The 23,357-nt window shown below is 34.0% G+C and overlaps 1 protein-coding gene and 1 long non-coding RNA gene across 5 annotated transcripts; one reads left to right on the forward strand and one right to left on the reverse strand.

The window, feature by feature from the left end:
• Nucleotides 1–501: 501 nt before the first annotated feature.
• Nucleotides 502–991, reverse strand: LOC139986008 (uncharacterized). The gene is made up of 2 exons (XR_011799539.1): nt 854–991; nt 502–783 (listed from the first exon to the last, which is right to left on the reverse strand). It is a non-coding gene; the product is annotated as an uncharacterized lncRNA (long non-coding RNA).
• Nucleotides 959–23,337, forward strand: LOC139985990 (uncharacterized). 4 transcript variants are annotated; one of them, XM_072000945.1, is made up of 33 exons: nt 959–1,222; nt 4,903–5,130; nt 5,312–5,442; nt 6,516–6,642; nt 6,765–6,890; nt 7,261–7,404; nt 7,486–7,574; nt 7,646–7,850; nt 7,935–8,095; nt 12,833–12,938; nt 13,891–14,013; nt 14,462–14,688; nt 14,836–14,935; nt 15,033–15,367; nt 15,459–15,699; nt 15,850–15,987; nt 16,202–16,387; nt 16,513–16,799; nt 17,474–17,639; nt 17,730–17,930; nt 18,011–18,400; nt 18,508–18,842; nt 18,936–19,074; nt 19,173–19,486; nt 19,593–19,752; nt 19,815–19,978; nt 20,096–20,361; nt 20,483–20,880; nt 21,002–21,247; nt 21,452–21,619; nt 21,709–21,819; nt 21,887–22,043; nt 22,174–23,337. In XM_072000945.1, exons 2-33 carry the CDS (start codon nt 5,011–5,013, stop codon nt 22,308–22,310), a joined length of 6,198 nt encoding a protein of 2,065 aa, XP_071857046.1. In that variant the 5' UTR covers nt 959–1,222; nt 4,903–5,010; the 3' UTR covers nt 22,311–23,337. The 4 variants fall into 4 exon arrangements, with proteins under 4 accessions (XP_071857046.1, XP_071857048.1, XP_071857049.1 ...); XM_072000947.1 differs by lacking the exon at nt 959–1,222 and adding an exon at nt 3,900–4,285; XM_072000948.1 differs by lacking the exon at nt 959–1,222 and adding an exon at nt 4,334–4,720.
• Nucleotides 23,338–23,357: the final 20 nt, after the last annotated feature.

A 23,357-nucleotide genomic window follows, 5' to 3' on the forward strand; every position in this document is an offset into this window, starting at 1 on the left:
AGAAAGTATTATGTAACATGCAAATAAATATAATAGAACTTTTCTCTGGTTTATGTATTTAACTACTTCCCTAAGCTTACGTATTTATCTCTATAGAATACATATATCCTATACAAATTTTATAACGTAGGAAAATTTCAATTTCTCATAAAAATACTATAATGATACATATTTGACTTAATACCGTTAGAAAATTAAATTATGAATGATATACATATACATACATGTTTCTGAAGAGAAAATAAAAAAATAAAAGTAAGAATAAATAACTGAATTTAATTTGTTTCGAGTAAAAATACATTACTTAATATCGGAAAATTTCAAAGGATCGTATTTATAGTATTCTAAATCTTAGTATTCTACCATCTGTAATACGGATCTCATATCGTTTCTTTAATGTAATTAAAAGTTTATTAACTACTTGTCACTTTTCGTAGCAAAGTTTAACGATACAACTGATAAATCAAATTAAAAGTAAAGAAATTTAAACACGGTGAAATCTTCATTGCGTCAATTTTATTTTGCATAAAAAGCTTATTTTTTAGATATTTTGGTGTGTAACCAATCAGCCAATCAAAGTCCTTTCATCCATATCGACATCGACTTGGCGCATTGCATATAGCATGCATATAGAGAATAGAGAACCATACGATACAGAGTGCATACACGTGTTACAATTTAACTGATATTGACTGGAAATTTCCCGAGAGAGGCAGCATAGTCGCGTCAGGTGGAAGGAAACATTTCCTCTTTGATCCGTAGGATATCGTCAGGTGTCTTAAACTAAATTTGGACAAATCGTGTTAGTCGATTCGATATATTATAATTATAAGTAAGTGATTATTACGCTTACGCTTTAGCCGAATTCGTGATACAATAGTGAATTCTTTAAAAGAATAACAAAAATTCATTCAGCCTCAAGTATTTTTTTACGTAGAGACATTTATTATTGTGGACACTTTGAAGACATCAGTGAAAAATTGTTTTAATGAACATACTTGAAAGAAAATATTGGCTGATTTACGTCTGTTCATATTCATGTATGTTATATGTATAAGAATTGGTTCAGAAACGGAAGAAACAGTTATTAAGTAGAAGAAAGGAGGGTAGAAGCAGAAGTTGGAACATTGAATACAGCAACATAATTTCTAATTTTTGCAAACTAACCAGTACGGATTAAGCACATGCGTATTATTTGTCATTGAAACGGCTCAACATACAGGTAAGTATTATTTCGTTCATATTTCTATTTTAATTTACTAAGTTGTTATAATTTGGATTGCGTACACATGAACAAGACTAATGGTGTATAACTAGTTCAATTTAGTCCAAAGAAGTATTTTTATTGGATATATTGTTTAAGTATGATATAGTATATAGATCAACATATGTAAAAACATAAAAATCTCTCTTGTAAATATTTTGTTCGTGCAGTGAAGCACTTAAGGGAGACATTAAGTTAATGGTATAATCTTAGATGGGAAATGGGATATAAATTATCGATCGTTAACATCGGTGAATGTCGAATCATCGACGTTGCGTATGACTGTATGTATGCACATACTGCGTGTGTGTAAAAACGACTAACCGTTCTACCAGTCATATAAAAATGAAAATTCATTGGAAATACTTAGGAAACATGTTTATTTAACATTCAAATCAAACTCGAAATTCGAGATATTGATAATGTGTTATTATATTCTATATTTTATACACATTTCATTTATGATAAAAACATGTAATCCATATATAATGCTTCCATGTAATGTAATCTATTTTCCAAGTAATTCTAATCTTTAATTCTTAATTTTTGTTTCTAATGCATTTAATCATATCTTTATTAGAGCTGCTAGAGAAAAGATGATGAAATTTCTCGTATAGAGTTTTATTAGTAGGAATTAAGTGATAATTGATAAGGAATGATCAGTTAACATCACGTAATTTAGTGAGAATTATAAAGAATTATTAGGATTATAATAATGGAAAATATTAGAAGAAAAGATGAGAAAGATAAAAGTTGTTAAAGAAAATCAACTGATATAACAGTATATCACTACATGCATATAATCCATATAGTGCACTTTTAATGATAACGGGAGTTTCCGTTCCCGGAATATTATCGTTATCTTCAAAATAAAAATATCCCAACTAATTCAAGATAATTATTTTCGAATTGTATATTATAATAGTTGACATGTAGAGAAGAGGAAAGTAATAAGCGAGATATGATAAATCTTTTTTTATAAGTGGTAATATTAGTAGTTTATCACAGACAATTATAATCTGTCTATGAAAAAGGAAGAGAAGAAATGAATGAGTAGAAAAAGAGGGAATAAAAACAGTATCTATCGATGATATTTTGTCGATTTTGTGAGAGATATTCGAAAATAGAAACTGAAAATAGATTGATATTTTTTTTTAATTTACAAATTATGACGATATCCTCACACACAGGTAGAGTTGGAAGTATGTAAACTAACTTTCGGTATTATCAATGACTTTCATGTTACTGAAATAGAAATGTATTTTAAGGAAGACTGAGTTTTCGAGATTCTATTGAATTGGCAAAGCGCCAAATATCTACAATCTACACTAGCCAAAACTATCCTCGTTGGAAATGCATTTTACAGAATTGCCAAGTAAACGAAAAATGTTGCTGATCTATCAAGTATGTACTTACGTACATATTAAAATTTGATGTGTCGCATATATGTATCAGAGATTCGATTTCGTAGGATAAAGACAATCATAATTTACTCTGCCTGGATTGATTTTAGTATTTCTTGCTTCAAATGTTTTTATCCTTTTCTAATATTACATCGTAGAGTTATCTATACATCCTTTTCAGCGAAGACCAAAACAGATCTACATGTGAGAGAAAATATAGAAAAAGTGTATCATTTATAGAATTAGAATATAGTAGTGTCAAACTAATCCTCCCTAAACAATATCGTATTTAAGAAAAAAGCAAGGGTAGGTTTGGTAAGTACATGTTGTTGCTCTTTTGTGAGTTTTTCTGTTATAAATCTTCAAAAAACAAACTATAAATATCTATACAAAAACTGAAAAATATACATATAATAAAAAGAAAAGTTATGCAACTTTGAAATGGCTTAAATGGAATTTATAGTAGATAAAAATTATTGGGAAAAAGTAAAGTTGGGAAATTGGGAAAGAAGATAACCAAAGTTTTGTTGGAGTTTAGTTGGGGCATGAGCGTTGGTTAGATGGTCAAGCATAAAATGTACCGGAAGAAGAAGGAGAAAGAAAAATATGTAGTGGGAGTATGACGTGATGAAAGAGCAAAGAGAAAAAAAGAAAATAGTGGAGGAGTAAAGATATACAAAGCTCTGGATAGTCGTGTAGCGGGATGAATCGTGAGGTAGTAAGACGGGATGAGAAAGTAGTCACAACGATATATAGGTGTAATGATAGTGCAGCTATTGATCGTCGTCGACAACGACAGCGATAAGATGACGAAATAACGAGATCATGAAGCTGCGGGACGACTACATGCGAAAAGATTCAAAATAGCAGAATATAGGGAAGGTAAATGGAAGATGGCAAGAGACAATAAAATAGATAGCTATTGAAAAGAACCGACACGTTAGTAAGACAAGAATTCTTCGATATAGCTGTTGTGAGAGAACAAGTACTTAGCCCTTGTATGTGTATGCGTATACGCACGTATACGCGCACAGATACATCTTTTCATCTTTTCGAATGTTTCGTAGCTTTTTATTCCAACAGATCTGGTTTATATGGTAATTGTGACTGTTACAAAAATTGAAAACTAATTATAACGTGCGACTGCACGAGGCCAACGCGTATTAATCAGAGTTAGTAACTGAATGTTATATATACGTATCAAGAATATTGGCGGAAGGTTAGATGTAAATATGAAATAAATATATTTATTAATACGTTTAAGATAGGTAAAGTTCATTTATCTGATTGGTAGCGATATTGGATGGTTGCAATCATTAAAACAGAACGGATAATAATTTGCGAATAGAGCATAAGGAATGATATCTATTGTTTGTTGATCGATCGATTCAGTATAATATGCGCAATAACAAGGTCTAGTTTCGCATTACCTTTGATAGAAGAGTATGAGTATAAGAATCTACGCCTTCGAACTCGACCGCAGAGGTGACCTCTGATCAGTGATATCAATAATTTACCAGATCGAATTCGCGATACATCAAATTTCAATTCGAACATTGTATATGGTGCGCGCACGTGAACATGTGGGAAGGTGGGAGAGAGAAGGAACATTTTAACCGTAAGTAGCATCCTGATCAATGTATACAGTACACACAGCATATAGAACGTGTATATAGAAGAGGAATCACGAAATCAAGAAGTAGACATATTAATTTCATATTGAATATATGAACTTAATATATGAAGGACATTTGTTCTTTTATTTGCTTATATACGTATATACGTATATAGAATATATCCGTATAAGTATGTCGTGTAAAAATTAGCATTGATCGAGTCTCGAATAAAGTCGAGTTCACATTTAATCTTAATTTGTTAGATTATCTGCGCAATACCTGTTTGTTCCCACTTTTATTTTCTTTCTATGGCGATCTCTCCCTTCACGGTCACAGTTTATCTATTGCATTAAGTAGATTTTACGCGCGTACATTTTACGTAATGAATCAATGGAGCACGCGCGCGCCCGCGCGCAAGAGCACGTCCGTGCGCCCAAGTAAGTACATTCGATTTTCGTATTTCGCACACGGTGTATCTATGTGTCTCTGCGCGGCTCCCATTTTGGTATAAAACTTCTGATTGTGACAATTCGATTAATTTTTAGCAATTAATAATCACTTTCTTCTCTCTATTCGTTTCTTCTTCTGGTATATAATTTGTTTTTATTTTTTCTTTCAGTTTCTCTAGACACAATACGATTACACTTTCTTCTACTCGGTGTTTTTCGTTGGGAGTGAAATTCTTAAGATTTACTTTAAAATCAGTGGAAACTTTTAAATAGAAACCATGCACGGGGCCGAATCCTGGTCTTTTCCTCCGAAGCAGGCCCTCTACGATCCAACACTTGAAAGGGATGCTTGCGGTGTTGGATTCATTGTTGCAATAGATGGGAAAAAGTCGCATAAAGTGAGTTACCACGCGACTGAAATCTCACACATAATTTTTATCATATTTCATTAGTCATAGTTTTGTTTTTTGTGTCAAAATGTCTATCCGTTTTGTTTCTCTACTAGACATTTTTAATAAGACATTTTTGTCTTGGTGATGCAAATCAACTGAAACATATTTCCGTTTTCTCCTGTTACAGATCGTTCGCGATGCAGAAATTCTCTCGGCACGTATGAACCACCGTGGTGCTTGCGCCTGCGATAACGATACCGGTGACGGGGCCGGTGTTCTTTGTGCAATTCCACACGAGTATTACGCCGATGAATTACGGTAAGAGATAACATCGAGATTCGTCAATCTTCCATTCCTTTATCATTCTGTGACGTATTAATAAAACAGTGCGTCTAATAACTCGCGCGTTTAATTTCATAATTCGTACAGATCGACGGCGTAATTCTAGGTTATCTCGCTTTACGTCAACGAGTACATCATAATAATGCGTGTTTACCTTCTTATCAACTATATTATTATTATTTAGCTATTTTTCTTATTATTATTATTAACAAATAATATCTGACTATATTGCCTATGTAACTATGACCGTTTAATTCTAAATAGCTACGATATAAACTTATATGTATATTCATATGTAGTAAAGTCTTAAATTTTCTCTTTCTTTTGCAACTGCTTATCGGTTTCTTTTGTTTTTAAAGATCTTCTTTATATGACGTGCGACAGCAGATTAAGTATATCTATTTTATGCTCAATAAGTTAATTTCACCATGCGGAAATAGTCACTAAGGTCAACAGTACATATTCGCTATATGTACATGTGTATTTGTGTCATAGATAATAATCGCATTTGTATTAAAAATGGGAATTTCGATTTGTCATGCCATTAACTATTGCACAATTTTTGGATCTGAAATTGTACTGCAGATTTGAAGCTTGATCTCCCAATTTACTTTTCTGAGTGCCATCTTTTCAAAATTTAATCATTTCAGTGATATTGATTGTTCTAATCTATTCCTATTAATGACGCCTTTATCACAGTTTATTTGGAGAAAAAAGAATGATAAGAAAGGGTGTTCTTGCAAGTATCGTATCAATATATGTACTTCAGCTCATAATCTGGTCTGTGCTTTGTTATCTATCCTAGGCACGCCTGACTAAACCTAAATTCATGCTTAAGCATTTCTTCTCATTCTTAACTTCATCAATTCAGAAAGGAAAAAAGCAGACGCGGACAAATGAATATCTCGTGTTAATTATATTGAAATTTGAACGGACAAACAAAATATTGTCAATACTTCTATTAATATTAATCATCAGACGCGTTATATTAAATCATATTTTGCACAAAAATCATCACTTCAAATACATGTACCTACTTTATTTTTCAGCGAACGACAAAATGTCGAATTACCTCAATTCGGTCGTTATGCCACCGGTATTCTATTTCTTGATCAAAATTCTCATCAAGAAGCTGAGGCTGTTTTTGAAAAGTTAGTTGAAGAGTGCAATTTAAGGGTATGGTTTATATTATCTTTTTTCAATCACTTTCTCCTATTCATTGCATTGCATGAAGAATTTTTCTGACAACGGGTAAAAATGAAACACGTTGCAATAAATATACTATCTTCGTATTGTAGCTAATTTGTTGGCGAGATGTTCCAACAGATAACACAAAAATTGGCCAAGTGGCACGAAAATGCGAACCTTATATGCGTCAAGTCTTTGTCACTGGTGATCAAGACGATATTAATCTTGAACGGCAAGTGAGTATTGTTTCGGACAATTTTTCTCCCCCATGTCGCGTTCGCTGAAATTATTAATTATTAATTATTACAATTATATGTTATTATATAATATGTATATTGTTATCTTATTCGAATTATTAACTTAAGTTGTGTAGTAGTACTTGAATGTAATTATAATAGGTTTGTTCTTCCTAATAAATATTTACGTTAATAAATATTTAAATTAATTTGTACAGATAGATTCAATTGAACAATCGAAATTTTAAAGAAATCAAAGAAAATATAAATCAAATAAGATTATTTACAGCGTTCCACTATTTTGATTTTCCGTTTAGGCTTGAAATATCGACTTATCGAATTGCAATGCTAATTTTGATTTTCATTGCAGGTTTTTATTTTGAGAAAAAGATCGTCTCATTCCATACCACGACCAGGAATTAGATACTATATATGCTCACTTTCTATACGAACGGTTGTTTATAAAGGACAATTGACGGCGGACCAGTTGTGGCTCTATTTCCTAGATTTGAAGGTGAATTCAAATTCATTAGGGTGTATACTCATATATATATATATCATGATTATTATCCTAACTTGTACATATTTCTTGTAGTCTCCAAAATTTGAAACCTATCTGGCATTAGTTCACACAAGATTTTCAACGAATACATTTCCTAGCTGGGAAAGGGCGCATCCTCTTCGGTAAGCAATGTTGTTAGTGATCATAAACTGTCATATACGTACACAGCATTCACAGTGTTTGGTGTTTGCAGATTGTTAGCGCATAATGGTGAAATCAACACTTTAAGAGGAAACGTAAATTTAATGAAGGCACGAGAAGGAGTGATGAGTAGCAAGGTTTATGGGGAAAAATTGAAACAACTTTATCCAGTGGTAGAACCGAACCTCTCGGACTCAGGGGCCGTTGATTGTGTTTTGGAATTTTTAGTAATGGTAGGACAGCGGTCTTTGCCAGAGGTATGTGAAACGTTTATGTGTAATGCATATTCTCACGATTTATTCACATCGATTGACGGAAATGTAAAGGAAATATACATTTAGGCAGTAATGACAATGGTACCAGAAGCATGGCAAAACGATTTAACGATGGCATCTGAGAAGCGCGATTTTTACCATTGGGCTGCTTGTGCGATGGAACCTTGGGATGGCCCAGCTCTTTTAACCTTTACAGATGGACGCTACGTTGGTGCTATCTTAGACAGGTAAAATTTAATATTTAATTCTCACCATTCTTTCCTCTAGAAATTTTTGTTATTATTTCATTTGCTCGTTTTCACGTAGATTCACTCAGTTCTATGTATTTAAAACCTTGATATGATTTGTGTGTCATAAGCATTATTATAGAAAACATATCAGCTGAAAAAACCTAATGGCACACTGTCGTAATATGTTTTTTGTTCTTCTCCTTTTACAAAAAAGAATTTAAAGTGTTATTTGAAGAAAACTCTTATGAGAATGATGTACATAATCGAATACAGTAAATGGTATGTATGTGATGTTAATTTTAACCCTTTGCACTCAAGAATTTTTTCGGTCGGGCGTAGTAGCTACTCCGGATTATTTAGTGACTGAGAGTCGCCTCTCAAGTGCAAACGGTTAAAACCAAACATCTATGTACACGTTCTCTTATGTATTCTCTTATGTATATTCTCTTATATGTACGTTACACGTCTTATACAGAAATTTTCATCCAGAAATGTTTTCTTCGTATGTATAAACGTGTAGAGGTATGTAAAATAAATTTTCTGACACGTTTATATTTGTATCTAGCATTATCTTTCAAAACACTTATACACATACTTTTCATTTATATACATACTTACATATGTATAATATTTATGAAAGGACTTGATAAATGATAAACATGCATTATTAAGATTCAGAAGGGAAGTAGGTGAACGTACTTAAATTTGTTAATATAACACGATAAGAATGTTTAGAGAATGTAATAATATACTATCAAAAGAAGAATATCTTATATGTCAGAGATGAAAGGACATCGGGGTCTTTCTTTTGGAATGTTTGGGAAGGTCCCCAATACTTTAGTCCAGACTTTTTATTATAGCCGTACTTAAACAATAAATAATGGTGACGCTCTTCTTGTTCGAGTTAATTAAATATACGATATTATATATAGGATATACAACATAAAAATATTAAAAACACATTATACCATATTTTTTATTAATTTATATTCTGGATAATATATTACATTATCCTATATCGTATGGTATTCGTTAAAACATTCCAAGCACATTTGGGGTGATTTTGAGCACTTCGAAAAATAGTTAGACTCCGTCATCACTACTCTCCTCACTTTCAAATATATTTTCACGCTGTTTACTGAACATTTTGACATTCTCGGCATTCTCGACTAAATGAAAGATCTGAGATATCTGCCATGAGATCCCTCGGAATACTCTAGCTGGATAGCTTATCGCTTTCTCCATTTCAGAAATAAATAATCTTTTCTTTATAATGAATCGAAGGCGATAAACGATGAATTCCTGCTTGTCGTTCCATTTACGTTCTGCGTACCGGCGGTCGGATTTGGACCCCGCAGGAAACTTAGTCGAATCACGCTGGGCGACGGACGTGTTAAATAGCTTTCCTTACAAAAAAAATTTACCTGAGGGATACAGAGAGGTACGGAGAAGAGTATATAAGGGCAGTTCCACTCGGACTGTCTCTCAATCCATTAAGTTCGACTAGTCCAGTGGACACATACGCCGAGTTCCTAATCGCAATCGTCATCGATATCTCAATTATTCACTCACCGATATTACTTGTTAATCTCTGTAATACATTCGCTTCAATAAACATCATCTGGTATACAACAACGATGGCCAACTTACATGAAGATTCGTTACACGCCCCGAACTCCAACGATAACCCGACATCAGAAGTGGGATGAGTACTGAATATAACAATGCAAGCGCTTGTAACCCTCGTGCGCGAGATAGTCCAGCCGCGAGTGCCGAAACCGAGTGCGGAGCCTAGAAATCTAGTACTACCACGTTTTAATCCCGAAATCGCGGGCGCCGATCCAGCCGCATGGTGTACAGCTGTTGATCTGATTATGAAGGACAACCCTATACAAGACAGCGCGTTATTTACTGCCTTAACTCATGCCTTAGAGGATTCTGCAGCGCATTGGCTTACACAAATAATGGTGATTGAAGGGGTGAACTGGCCAGCGTTTAAGGAACAGTTCGTTGCTCGTTTTGGTGGCCAAGAGACAGCAAAAGAATAAAGATGGAGCCGAAGGATGATATACGAAACCTAAAGGAAACCCGATCAGCCGCATCTTCGAAGATATCCTGCTTCAAATGCCGTGAGAAGAGACATGTTCGCTGATTAAAGAATCAGTGGGCCCGAAATTTTCTGGCAGAAGAATGACCGAAATAGTAGTAATGCGAGTAATAGGAAACGCTTGTATTAACTGTACATCTCAAATTCAGTCCGCTGTACGTATTAACGGTTCTACTTTGAAGATATTTTTCCATGTCCTTGCTGATGGTCATTTAAAATATGATATAATAATTGGTCGTGAAATTTTGAGTCAAGAATTCGACATAAGTATTACATAAAACAGCCTCACTATTTGTAAAGCAAAAATAATTCACGTCTGTGATAGAACCGCCATAAATGAGATATTAATGAAGTGGACACCGATGTACTTGGTAATGATAAGATTTCTGTTCTCAAAAATTTCAAAGATTCATTCATTACGGATTTCACACGTAGTCGCGTAAATACGGGACAGTTAGAAATACGGTTGATTGACCCTAACGTACAAAGTCATAGTACAAAGAAGTCCTTATAGACTTAGCGAGGAAGAACGGAGAATAGTACGTGAGCGAATAAGGGAACTAATTGAAGCAAAAATTATAAGGCCTAGTAATTCACCATTCGCGACCCCTATGTTACTCGTAAAGAAGAAAGACAGCTCAGATAGATTATGTGTAGACATCCGAGGGCTAAATAAAAATGCAATCGCGGATCGGTATTCCCTACGCCTTATTGCGGACCAAATCGCGAGAATGCAAAAAGCGAGGTATTTTATTAGCCTGGACATGGCCAGCGGGTTTCACCAAATCCCTATTCACCCTATCTCTACGGGGAGTATACAGCATTTGTTACCCCCGATGGGCAATACGAGTACCTAAATATGCCGTTTGGGTTAAAAAATGCAGCATCCGTATTTCAAATGGCCGTTCTCAAGGCCTTAGGCGATCTTGCTTATTCGTACGTTGTCGTTTACCTGGATGACCTTCTCATTATTGCTGACTCAATAGACCAAGCAATCCATAACGATAAAGTTTGGCCTAACCCCGGTAAAATACGAGCCTTGAGTTATTTACCTGCGCCTACGACCTTCACACAGCTTGGCAGTTCATAGGTTTAGCCTCTTTCGAAAATTCGTTCCTAAATTCTCACAAGTGATGCAACACCTGTATACACTTACGTAAGTTAACAAAAACATAACTCGGACAGATAAACATGAAAAGATAAAGACAAAAAGTAATCTCCATTCTGACTCATGAGCCGGTATTAATAATGTTTGTATGACAGTAAAAGGACTAGCCCTGCGGAACCCAGATATTACTCGTATGCATTAGAGACGTTAGCAGTTGTAAACGCTGTCAAACATTTTCATCGCTATTTACATAGGCGAATAAATAACAGGTTTTACAGATGGTGAATCTACTTGCAAACTTTCAACTTCGATATTACGTATCGAGAAAGTAAACGAATGACAAACGTAGATCTCTTTTCGTGGAATTCCATAGATATGAATCACCGTATAACCAACAAGGTTACCGAGAAAGAAATTAATCTGGCCGAAATCTCAGAACATTGGCTATTAACCGAACAGCGTCGCGATCCACAAATTACAGAAATCGTCAATAAATTGCAAAACGATGAGCTCGCGGAAGATATCACGAATACATACGAATTACGATCCGCTACTCTTCGCCGTAAGATACAGAGAAAAGGCAGAACCCTCTGCTTGCCCATTGTCCCAAGAGGTTCTAGGTGGTCCATTATTAATCATGTACACCAGTCAATTATGCACTTAGGTTGGGATAAGACGTTCGAGAAACTGTACGAGTATTACTGGTTCGAAGGAACGGCGAAATATGTTCGTAAATTCGTAGAGAACTGTCGTCATGCTCGTCAGGTTTCTAAGGCGAATTCAGATAGAATACAAGCCGAATTACATCCCGTACCTAAGACCAAGCATATCTTGGCATACGATTCATATAGACATAACAGGCAAGTTAAGCGGTACAAGCGATTTGAAAGAATACGTTATTATTTTGATCGATGCTTTTACTATATTTGTATACCTGCATCATACTCGTAATCTAGATTCCCTTAGCATCATTACAGCGCTTAAGTCTGCTATATTTTTGTTCGGCAGTCCTTGTCGTATAATAGCGGATCAAGGAAGATGTTTTACGAATAAAGAATTCCAAGAATTCTGCCAAGGTAAACACATTGAACTCCACTTAATATCAACCGGTGCTAGTAGAACTAATGGCAGGTGTTATGGGCATATTAAACAATATGTTTACAATAATAGAAACGACCGGGTGGTTATGGCAAGACGCGATTGGCGAAATACAATTTACTCTGAATTGCAGCATTAATCGCGTGACTAAAGCGAGTCCGCTGGAATTATTAATAGGCAAAACAGCAAGACCCTACGGGTTAGTACTACCCGAGAATATAGAGGAAAGCGAAATAGATATTTCCAATATAAGACAGCAGGCCATACGAAATATAGAGAGCACCGCTAAGTACGATAAAGATAGATTCGACAAGACAAAAGCTAAAGTAGTTAGATTCAATCTTGGCGACTTTGTACTACGGAAAAATGAGGAAAAGAATCAAACTAAATTAATAAAGGCGCCTGAATTTTTGTTTGACAGAAACGGCCTGCGCCCATCGCGCTTCTACGTCACTAAGGATAACATGATGGTGATGGCATCCGAAGTGGGTGTCTATGACACTCCGTCCAACAATGTAGTCTTAAAGGTAAATGAAGAAATATGCATGACATTGATCAGACCTAGCTTCTGAGGAAATTTTACAGCAACTTTTAGTTTATAACAAGCAATCGGCTATCCATATGCTTCTTCTCTATACTGTTTTTAATATACAGAATTTCAGCTGCAAAAGACAATACTACATTTGCACAAGGAGAAAAGCACTTACTGAATAAAAATTAAATATTGTACTTTTACACAGAAGTAGTAAAAGACCGCGACTTAAAGCATATTGATGCGTGATTGATTCTTTCCATAGAGCTGTATGTAATATGACACAAATTTACTATCTGACCTTTTCTTTCGATCGAGTTCTGATTAATTCGCTTTGCTCTCCTCGTATTGTTTCCAATTTTTGTATGCTTTTTGTCATTTGTTCTTATATTTTATGTTACAAATTTGAAACTGCCGATGATTGAAAAAGTGTGAAAGTGTGTGTATGCATGTCTATGTTTCGTATTATGTTTTCTGCTTTTTATAAGCTTTCTGAATAATGTGCCCAATTTTCTTTAAAAAAAGAAAAAGTCAAGAAAAGAGAAGGATGAAACTTCTGCGTATGTAAAATTTGAAAATAGTTCATAAAAGGCAACAGACATCCAACAACTGGATGTTTTATGAAAGAGCTCTACGACTATTCTTATTCATTGTAGAATAAATCTTGTAGGAGGATTAGTTTGGTAAAAAGAAATAGATATCCAGTATAACGGGCATCTATTTTATTTTTTATTATATATATTATTTTAGATTTTATAAAAACAAAATATCATTCCTTCTTTTATTAATTTTTTAAATGTATTATGTGCATATGGTATATAATCAATCATTAGAAATTACATTTGTATGAATTTATGGGATTATCTTACAGTGTTGTCATATAGATGTTGGATGATAGTAGATATGATTTAACAATTGAATTATTTGCATTTTATTCTATTTTACAGAGCCGTTTGAAACCTGGCAGAATGCTACTGGTTGATACACATGAGAAAAGGATTATAGAAGATGTTGAACTGAAGTTGCAAATTGCTAGAAGTAGACCACATTCCAAATGGCTAAAAGATCAGGTATTCTTTTTGTTTTGTTCTGTTTTGTCATTAATCGTTGTGATTGTTAATCATCCTTTTAAAGTTTTTGAAATATAGCTAAACTAACAATCAAATATTTATGTGAATATGCATTATAACCTTTAACCTTTAGGTCTATATCAAGATGTATTTAATGAAAAAAAACATTTGCTTTTTGTCTTTGCAAACAATCCTATATGCTGTGATCATGCTTTGTATTACACATAGATGGTAAGTGTCGTATTGTCTCATCATTTCTTCAAATAATCATACAGTATGCTCTATATTTACACATTGAAATTACTTTATAATTAATTTTAGTCTGATTCTACAATATTCTTAAGTAATTTTACATATATAATAATATTAATTTGATCACAATTTACATGATAAATAGTTTGTACAGAACAAATAGATCTTATTCAGTTAAACATGTTTACCTTTACAGATTACAATGGAAGAGTTACGTGCTGCTGACGCTGATTATAAAAAGAAACTAAGCACTGTTGAAAATGGTTCGATCGTGGACGAAGAAGTAGCAAAAAGAAAAGCCATGAATGATGCAAATCCAATATCTGCTGTAAATCGAGTTTGGGGAGGCGATAAAAGATTATCCCTCTATGGATACACCCTTGAAACCATTAATTTGCTTCTTCTGCCGATGATGCAGTCTAAGTACGTAGCTTTTATACTTTAGACTGTTAAAATTGTAATCAGTAAACGAAGACACGTGTATATATTTATTAGTTACACTATAGATATATTGATCATACAACACATATTATGTTACGTATAAATTGAAATTGTAAAATTCTTATATAGGAAAGAAGCACTGGGTTCTATGGGTAATGATGCGCCATTAGCTTGTCTTTCTCAATTTCAACCCCTTATCTACGACTACTTTAAGCAACTGTTTGCTCAGGTAGGAATAATTTACGAAAACAACTGTATAGTTGATATTTAACTGCAATATATTTTAACATGTACATTTATACTCTCTCCTTAAAATTTATTCTTAGGTGACAAATCCTCCGATAGACCCTTTCAGAGAAAAAATCGTAATGTCAATGCTTTGTCCTATTGGGCCAGAAAGTAATATGCTTGAGCCAAGCGAACTGCAAGTACATAGATTATTTTTACGACAACCAATACTTTCCTTGGATGATCTCGACATAATCAAACGAACGAATTATCGTGGTTGGAAAACTAAAATTATCGATGCGACATATCCTGTGCAAGATGGTCCACCTGGATTAGTGAATACACTAAATCGTGTCAATCAGGAGGCTAATCAAGCTGCAAAAGAAGGTTATCAATTTATCGTTCTATCCGATCGGCTGAGTAGCTCGGAAAGGTAAAAATATTTGAGCGATTATACAGATTTGCTAATCCTATGATGTGTAAAGTAATTATTTAATAATATAATGTTTCATTGCTATTACTAGAGTGCCTGTAAGCAGCTTGTTAGTCTTGGGCGCAGTGCATCACAATCTAATCGAAGAACGACAACGTATGAAAGTTGGTCTCATTGTAGAAACTGCTGAAGCTAGAGAAATACATCATATATGTCTGCTACTTGGCTATGGAGCGGACGCCATTTGTCCGTACTTAGTATTTGAAATGGCAAGAAATCTTCGTATGGATGGCGTACTTGATTCGTCATTAACCGATAATGCTTTATGTGCGGTAAGTTCTTTTTTAATATTGTGGTGCAGTCACGATTTAAAACTTTATATTATTTAACGATAAAACAAGTATGAGAAGGAACGGGAATGTTGATGACGACGGTAATAATGATAATGATGGTGGATGAATATGAATAAAATATCGTTACAGAACTATGCGGAAGCAATGGATAGAGGAATAGCTAAAGTAATGGCAAAAATGGGAATCTCTACGTTACAATCGTATAAAGGAGCTCAAATATTCGAAGCAGTCGGTTTGTCAGATGAAGTCATCAATAAATGCTTTAAGGTATGTATCATACGAATCGGCAGAAAATAGTTTAATAATGATCGAATACGATGCAATAGTGTAAGGTACGAATGATTAAAAATTGGATCCAATTAATGAATGCAATTGCTATGATTCACTAATTTTAATGACGTACTCTTAATTGTTTCTATTGTTTACTTTCATTGTACATATTTAACCTTTTGACATTTATCGCATATTACTTTCCATACAGGGTACACAATCTCGTATTGGTGGAGTTACTTTTGATATTTTGGCAAAAGAAGCATTTGAAAGACATCAAATTACTTATTGCACAAAACCTATGGATATGCTTGTTATTCGCAATCCAGGAGTCTATCATTGGCGATCTGGTGGAGAAAAACACATAAATGATCCTGATAGTATTGCTAGCTTGCAGGTAAATTCATTTAATAATATATTTTGCAAAGTATTGATAATATACGTATATTTTTTATTAGAATGGATAAAAAAGAAATAATTGCTATTTTTCCATTTTCTGTATCTCTTTTGCTTCTTTTTTAGGATTATGTAAATTCTAAGAACTGGAACGCTTATGAGAAATATCGAAAAACTACAATGGAAATGATAAGGGCATGCACCTTACGTGGTCAATTGGAATTAATACAAAAATCAGAAAAATCCATACCCATTGAAGAGGTTGAACCAGCATCTGAGATTGTGAAACGATTTGCAACCGGAGCTATGAGTTTTGGAAGTATTTCTATAGAAGCACATACAACATTAGCAATTGCGATGAATCGTATTGGCGGTAAATCGAATACCGGCGAAGGTGGTGAAAATGCTGACAGGTATTTACATTCTAAATTTATGACAAATTATATCTTTTTTATGAATAGCATATGCATGTATACACACGACAAATATAATAATATCCACTTAATTGTCGCATGTTCGGATTTTCATTTCGACCGAGGAAGTAGATGTTCTGGGAGTTGCTGGGTGTTATTTCTATTGAATCCGCTCATTTCTTGGATGTATCGGAATGACGAGAGTAACGAGAGTGAAAAATGAGATTGAATGAGAATGAAATAGGGAGAAAAATTTGAGTATGGTGTGTCATATACCCATATCTATCCGTGTAATTCAAACTCATCCAAATATGAAGAATATATCATGTTTGGTATCTTATTCATCAGAAAATTCTCAGCAGCTTGATTGAAGTAATTTGATACTTATGAAGTAAAAAATATAAACATTTTAGTTTTCTTATTTTATGACCCATTCCTAGTTGAAATAACGTCAATCACGAGTTAAATAACATAGCGCTTGTTCCGTGGAAGCGGTCAAAGGATTGCTGGGGACAAATTTGTGATAATTAAGTCGGCAAAATTGCAACAGTAAACCGAGTATTACTGTAGATTCTCATATTCACGCACACACTCACTTAAATGCGTGCGTATATTTATTTTCCATTTGTCTATAAAAAATCCCCTAATAACGTAAAGTAAAACTCGTCATTTAGGTATCTGAATCAGGATCCAGAGTTTAACAAACGATCATCCATTAAGCAAGTTGCCAGCGGTCGTTTTGGTGTCACTTCAAGTTATTTAGCAAATGCTGATGATCTTCAAATCAAGATGTCACAAGGTGCGAAGCCAGGAGAAGGCGGCGAGTTGCCTGGTTATAAGGTGAAACAGATCTTTATTAATTATACACAGAATAATGGTCGAGTTATAAAATATAATCTGTATATAATAATCTATATGATCTGTATGTAGGTTACTGCTGAGATTGCTGCAACTAGACATTCTGTACCTGGTGTAGGTCTAATTTCACCACCACCGCATCACGACATTTATTCGATCGAAGATCTTGCGGAATTAATTTATGATTTGAAATGTGCAAATCCAAATGCACGTATTTCTGTCAAGTTAGTGTCGGAAGTAGGAGTAGGTGTAGTTGCATCAGGTGTTGCAAAGGTAATCATACTGAGAAATAGTATATCTTAACTTGTGGAGAGTAACTTAACTTGTTTTCTATTATGGCATACATTATACAGGGGAAAGCAGAACATATCGTAATATCTGGCCATGATGGTGGAACTGGTGCTAGTACTTGGACAGGAATAAAATCCGCTGGATTACCTTGGGAATTAGGAGTTGCGGAGACCCATCAAATTTTAACCTTAAATAATCTTCGATCACGTGTCATTGTACAAGCAGATGGACAAATGCGTACAGGATTTGACGTAGTGGTTGCAGCTCTTTTAGGTGCCGACGAATTTGGCTTTAGTACTGCGCCATTAATTTCCATGGGTTGTACTATGATGAGAAAATGTCATTTAAACACATGTCCCGTGGGTGTTGCGACACAAGATCCAAAACTTCGAAAAAAATTTGAAGGAAAGCCGGAACATGTTATTAATTTTTTCTTCGCATTGGCAGAAGAGGTATTTGATACTGAGAATAGAAATAAGGAATTCCCAACAATAATTTCCCAAGCATCTTTGTTATAGGAAATATCCATTGAATCATACAAGATACATTTTTTTGTTAGGTACGTTCTCACATGGCCAGCCTTGGATTACGTAAATTTCAAGATCTAATAGGTCGTACTGATTTGTTGAAAGTTCGCGAAGATATCTCAGTAGAGAAGGCTAAAACATTAAAGCTCGATAATATTTTGCGTAATGCACTTGAACTCCGTCCTGGAGTAAATATTCAGGGAGGATCGATGAAACAGGACTTTCAACTAGAAAACAGATTGGACAATCATGTCATTGAATTAGCCATGGATTTATTGAAAGGAAAACAGAAACGTGTTGATATTGAATTAAATATTAATAACGAATGTAGAGCATTTGCGGCAACATTAAGCTATCATATTTCAAAGTAAATGTCTTTGTCCTACGTCCTTTGATAATTGCGGATGGTCTCAATAATTGACTAATTGTGTAATATTTCTCTTTCTTTTTTTATCGGTAGATTATATGGCGAAGTTGGTTTACCTGAAGGTAGTATCAACATAAAAATGAAAGGTTCTGCAGGTCAGAGCTTCTGTGCTTTCATGACCAAAGGCGTTCATGTTACTCTCGAGGGAGACGCCAACGATTATGTTGGCAAAGTAAATATGTTTTTCTAACTAGCTATTTCTGAGCTATTTAAGATCATCGGTATTGTACATATTATGCGTCATTTGATACACATTCCTATAATTTTTAGGGTTTATGTGGAGGAGAAATCGTTATATATCCACCAAAAGATTCTACTTTCAAGTCCGAAAATAACGTAATCGTTGGTAATGTTTGTCTTTATGGTGCAACTTCTGGCAAAGCATATTTTCGAGGAATTGCTGCTGAAAGATTTAGCGTTCGTAACAGTGGCGCCATAGTAGTAGTCGAAGGTGTCGGTGATCATGGGTGCGAATATATGACTGGCGGCTGTGCAGTTATTCTGGGTCTTACTGGTCGAAATTTCGCAGCTGGAATGTCCGGTGGGATAGCCTATGTCTTGGATGTAGACGGATCGTTCAAGAGGTACATCACTACATTTTCTTCCTTTTTTTCTTTTTCTTTTTTTTTTTGCCATACATTATATATTTATTATGCATATATTCTTAATCAATTAATTTTTCATACACAGTAAATGTAATCCTGAAATGGTAGAATTGCTTCCTTTAAGTAAGCAAGAAGATATTGCATATGTGAAACAACTTTTAGAAGAATTTGTTGAGAAAACTGGTTCTTTAATAGCTGAAGATCTTTTGATGTTGTGGCCTGAACCAACTACACGGTTCGTTAAGGTAAATGATGATTAATCAATCATAATTATTGTGAATGTATTGATAATCTAATTTTTTCGAAGGTATTTCCGTATGAGTACCAGCGGGCATTAAAGCAAGTCGAAGAAGCCAAACAAGCAGAATCAATACCGAATGGAAATTCTCAGACGGAAAACATCCAGATCAAAGATATTGAAGATGCTATTATAGATACTGATATGGAGCAGCAAAAATTGGATAAGATAAGGTATGGTTCTCCCGATTCAGTGACGTAGCTAAAAGCTCTTACTCCGAATTTAAATCGCACATAATTTTTAATTTTTAAATATATATATATATTATATATTATTATTTTAATTTTTAGAGGATTTATTAAATATAGAAGACAAATGGGAATTTATCGACCAGTTGAAAATCGAATTACCGATTGGAATGAAATTTATAACTTTCAAAAGGTTCGTAAAGGATTACGCGTGCAGGCAGCAAGATGTATGGAATGCGGTGTACCATTTTGTCAAAGTAGTCATGGTTGCCCTCTAGGAAATATCATTCCTAAATGGAATGATCTTGTCTTCCAATCGAATTGGAAAGAAGCTTTAAATCAATTGTTACAAACTAATAATTTCCCAGGTTCGTACAATTAAAAAAGTAATTTGAGTGGTAAAGATGAGGCTTGCAGTTAACAGCGTGTATCTTTTAAGATTGCTAAAATTTTGAATTAATACGTAATAAATATTGTATGTATATTTAGAATTCACTGGAAGAGTTTGTCCAGCTCCTTGTGAAGGTGCCTGTGTTTTGGGTATATCTGAACCAGCAGTTACAATAAAGAACATTGAATGTGCGATAATTGATCACGCATTTGAACAAGGTTGGATAGTGCCGCATCCACCAACAACTAGAACCGGTCGACGAGTAGCAATAGTTGGCTCAGGTCCGGCTGGTTTGGCGGCAGCTCATCAATTAAATAAGGCAGGCCATTTGGTGACTGTTTATGAAAGAAATGACCGAATTGGAGGTCTACTGCAATATGGTATTCCAACTATGAAGTTATCGAAACAAGTTGTTCAAAGAAGGGTTTCTCTTCTTGCGGCGGAGGGTATTACATTTAAGACTGGCGTCGATGTAGGAAAACATATTTCTGCTAATGTAAATAATGTTTCAGTTTTATTTACGTAGTAATTACGTTCATACTTCTGACTTATTCCTTGATTTTATGATTGTTATCTTGTTTGTATATATTGATCTTTTGTATGTATATATATTGTAGGAATTACGGGAACAGTATGACGCAATGTTAATATGTACTGGTGCAACTTGGCCAAGAGACTTACAAATACCAGGTCGACACCTTGAAGGAATTCATTTTGCTGTAAGCTTTTTGGAAAATTGGCAAAAGAATCAAATGGGGAATAATACTCCACTAGATATGCGTTTAATAGCTAAAGATAAGGATGTTATTATAATAGGTGGTGGCGATACTGGTTGTGATTGTATAGCTACATCTTTGCGACAGGTAAAATTTATATCTTTAGTACAACTTTATACATCTAAGAAAATTTCGAATTTGCTGTAAATTTATTGTTTGTTTGAAACTGTAATGCGTATAATAATTCAGTTATGCTTCTATTGATGAAAAAGATGAAATGGAAAGAAAATACAATTTGTTGAAATCACGACACATTCTATATTATATATATTTTTAATTATTATCATGCAGGGTGCCAAAACAATTACAACTTTTGAAATTTTACCTGAACCACCAAACAAAAGAGCGCATGATAATCCTTGGCCTCAATTTCCACGTGTATTTAAAGTGGATTATGGCCATGAGGAAGTTTCCTTGAAGTTTGGCCGAGATCCCCGTCAGTTTAGTACACTGAGTAAAGTACGTAAAAATTCTTATATATATATATATATATGTACCTTTACTGTTCTCCACTCTTCCTTTCACGTTCATTTATATACTTTTAATAGGAGTTTTTAGACGATGGAAACGGCCACGTAAGTGGTATTAAAACAGTGTCAGTATCGTGGACAATGGAAAATGGACGTTGGAAAATGGAAGAGGTTCCTGGGACGGAAAAAGTAAAAATTATAATTTGTGATTTATTGCATCTTTACTATCTTCTCTAATGCCTTGATTTTCATTTAGATATACAAATGTGACCTAGTTTTACTCGCTATGGGTTTCTTAGGTCCAGAAAAATATATTGCAACAGAATTAAATACAAAAATGGATGAAAGAGGTAATTTCAAAACACCAGTTGGAAATTACAAGACAAATTTAGATGGAATATACGCAGCAGGAGGTAAGTTTTTACGTTTTATTTGTATTACTATCTTTTACATCCAATAACTATACGTCAAATAGATCCTTGCTTTCTCAAGTTACATTTCGTGTATTTTATCACCTGATTAACGTGTTATTGTTATTCATAGATTGCCGGCGTGGACAATCCCTGGTAGTTTGGGCAATCACAGAAGGTAGGCAAGCTGCAAGAGAAATAGATCTGGCCTTAATGGGGGAAACTGGTCTTCCTGTATCCGGTGGTGTTATAACTGGCGTTATGGCTTAAGATGCATACGTTCTAAGTGTAGTCGATCAGAATTCGGCTATTTCTTTCTACCCTTCTCGTTCCTACCGCGTTTTTCTTCTCTTTTTTAAACTTTTTCAGTGATTAAACCGTGCAAAGTATGTGATCAGTGTACCGGTAGGAGAATGAGTAACATGTAATGAGCAAGGAAGACATGCGGTCAATGCGTGAACAAGGAAATCAGTATTATTTTATCGTGAGTGTATATCGTGAAAGTATTCGCGATATCGAAAAGGTCTTATTGTCATTTGTATTCATTCACGCAGAAGCTCGAATATAAGAATTACAGTAGGAAAGTGACAGCTGCAGTATGAGAAATTTGCATTTTTGTTTCGAGTTGTCATCTCGTAAAATATTTGTTAATTTCTTAAAAAAAAAAAAGAAAATGGTATAACTAAGTAATAGTACTGTAAGTCGAGTTGACTCGAAGAAATAATCGTAGATACATTGTCGAATCTACCTCGTATCTTCTTTTATTTTTTGCTTGTTTCATGAGGTAACTTGAATTATTCTATGTGATTAAACTGATTTATATAAAAGGTCATATAATGCGATCAATACAAATTAAAAGAAAAATAAATGTTAGATATTTCTGTTATAATAAAAATCAAAATAGAAAATATAAATTGCATTTCGAGGCTCGTGTTAAATAATGTAAAAGTAATGTTTCGTATTTAACCTCGTAATTTTCTTTTTTCGACCTATGCTTCGTACATTGTAACATATATACATGCATGTGGGTATGTATATATATATATATATATATATATATATATGTATCGTTTCTGAGTTTAGGATATTTATTTATAAAAAAAAAAAAAAAAAAAAAAAAAAACACGAACGATGATGATACACATGTAATTTCCTTGATTGTAAAGAAATTCCCTGCGCCAACAAATTTTATTTATTTGTTGCGCACATATTATTGTACATTCTATACGAAGAGAAAAAAAAGAATACTTCGAGACAATAAATATATAAAGAAAGAAATAAAACGTTTAAAGGTTAAGTATGTGTAGTTGAATTTTA

The sequence above is a fragment of the Bombus fervidus genome, chromosome 3 (genome assembly GCF_041682495.2).
Source record: "Bombus fervidus isolate BK054 chromosome 3, iyBomFerv1, whole genome shotgun sequence".
NCBI lineage: Eukaryota > Metazoa > Arthropoda > Insecta > Hymenoptera > Apidae > Bombus > Bombus fervidus.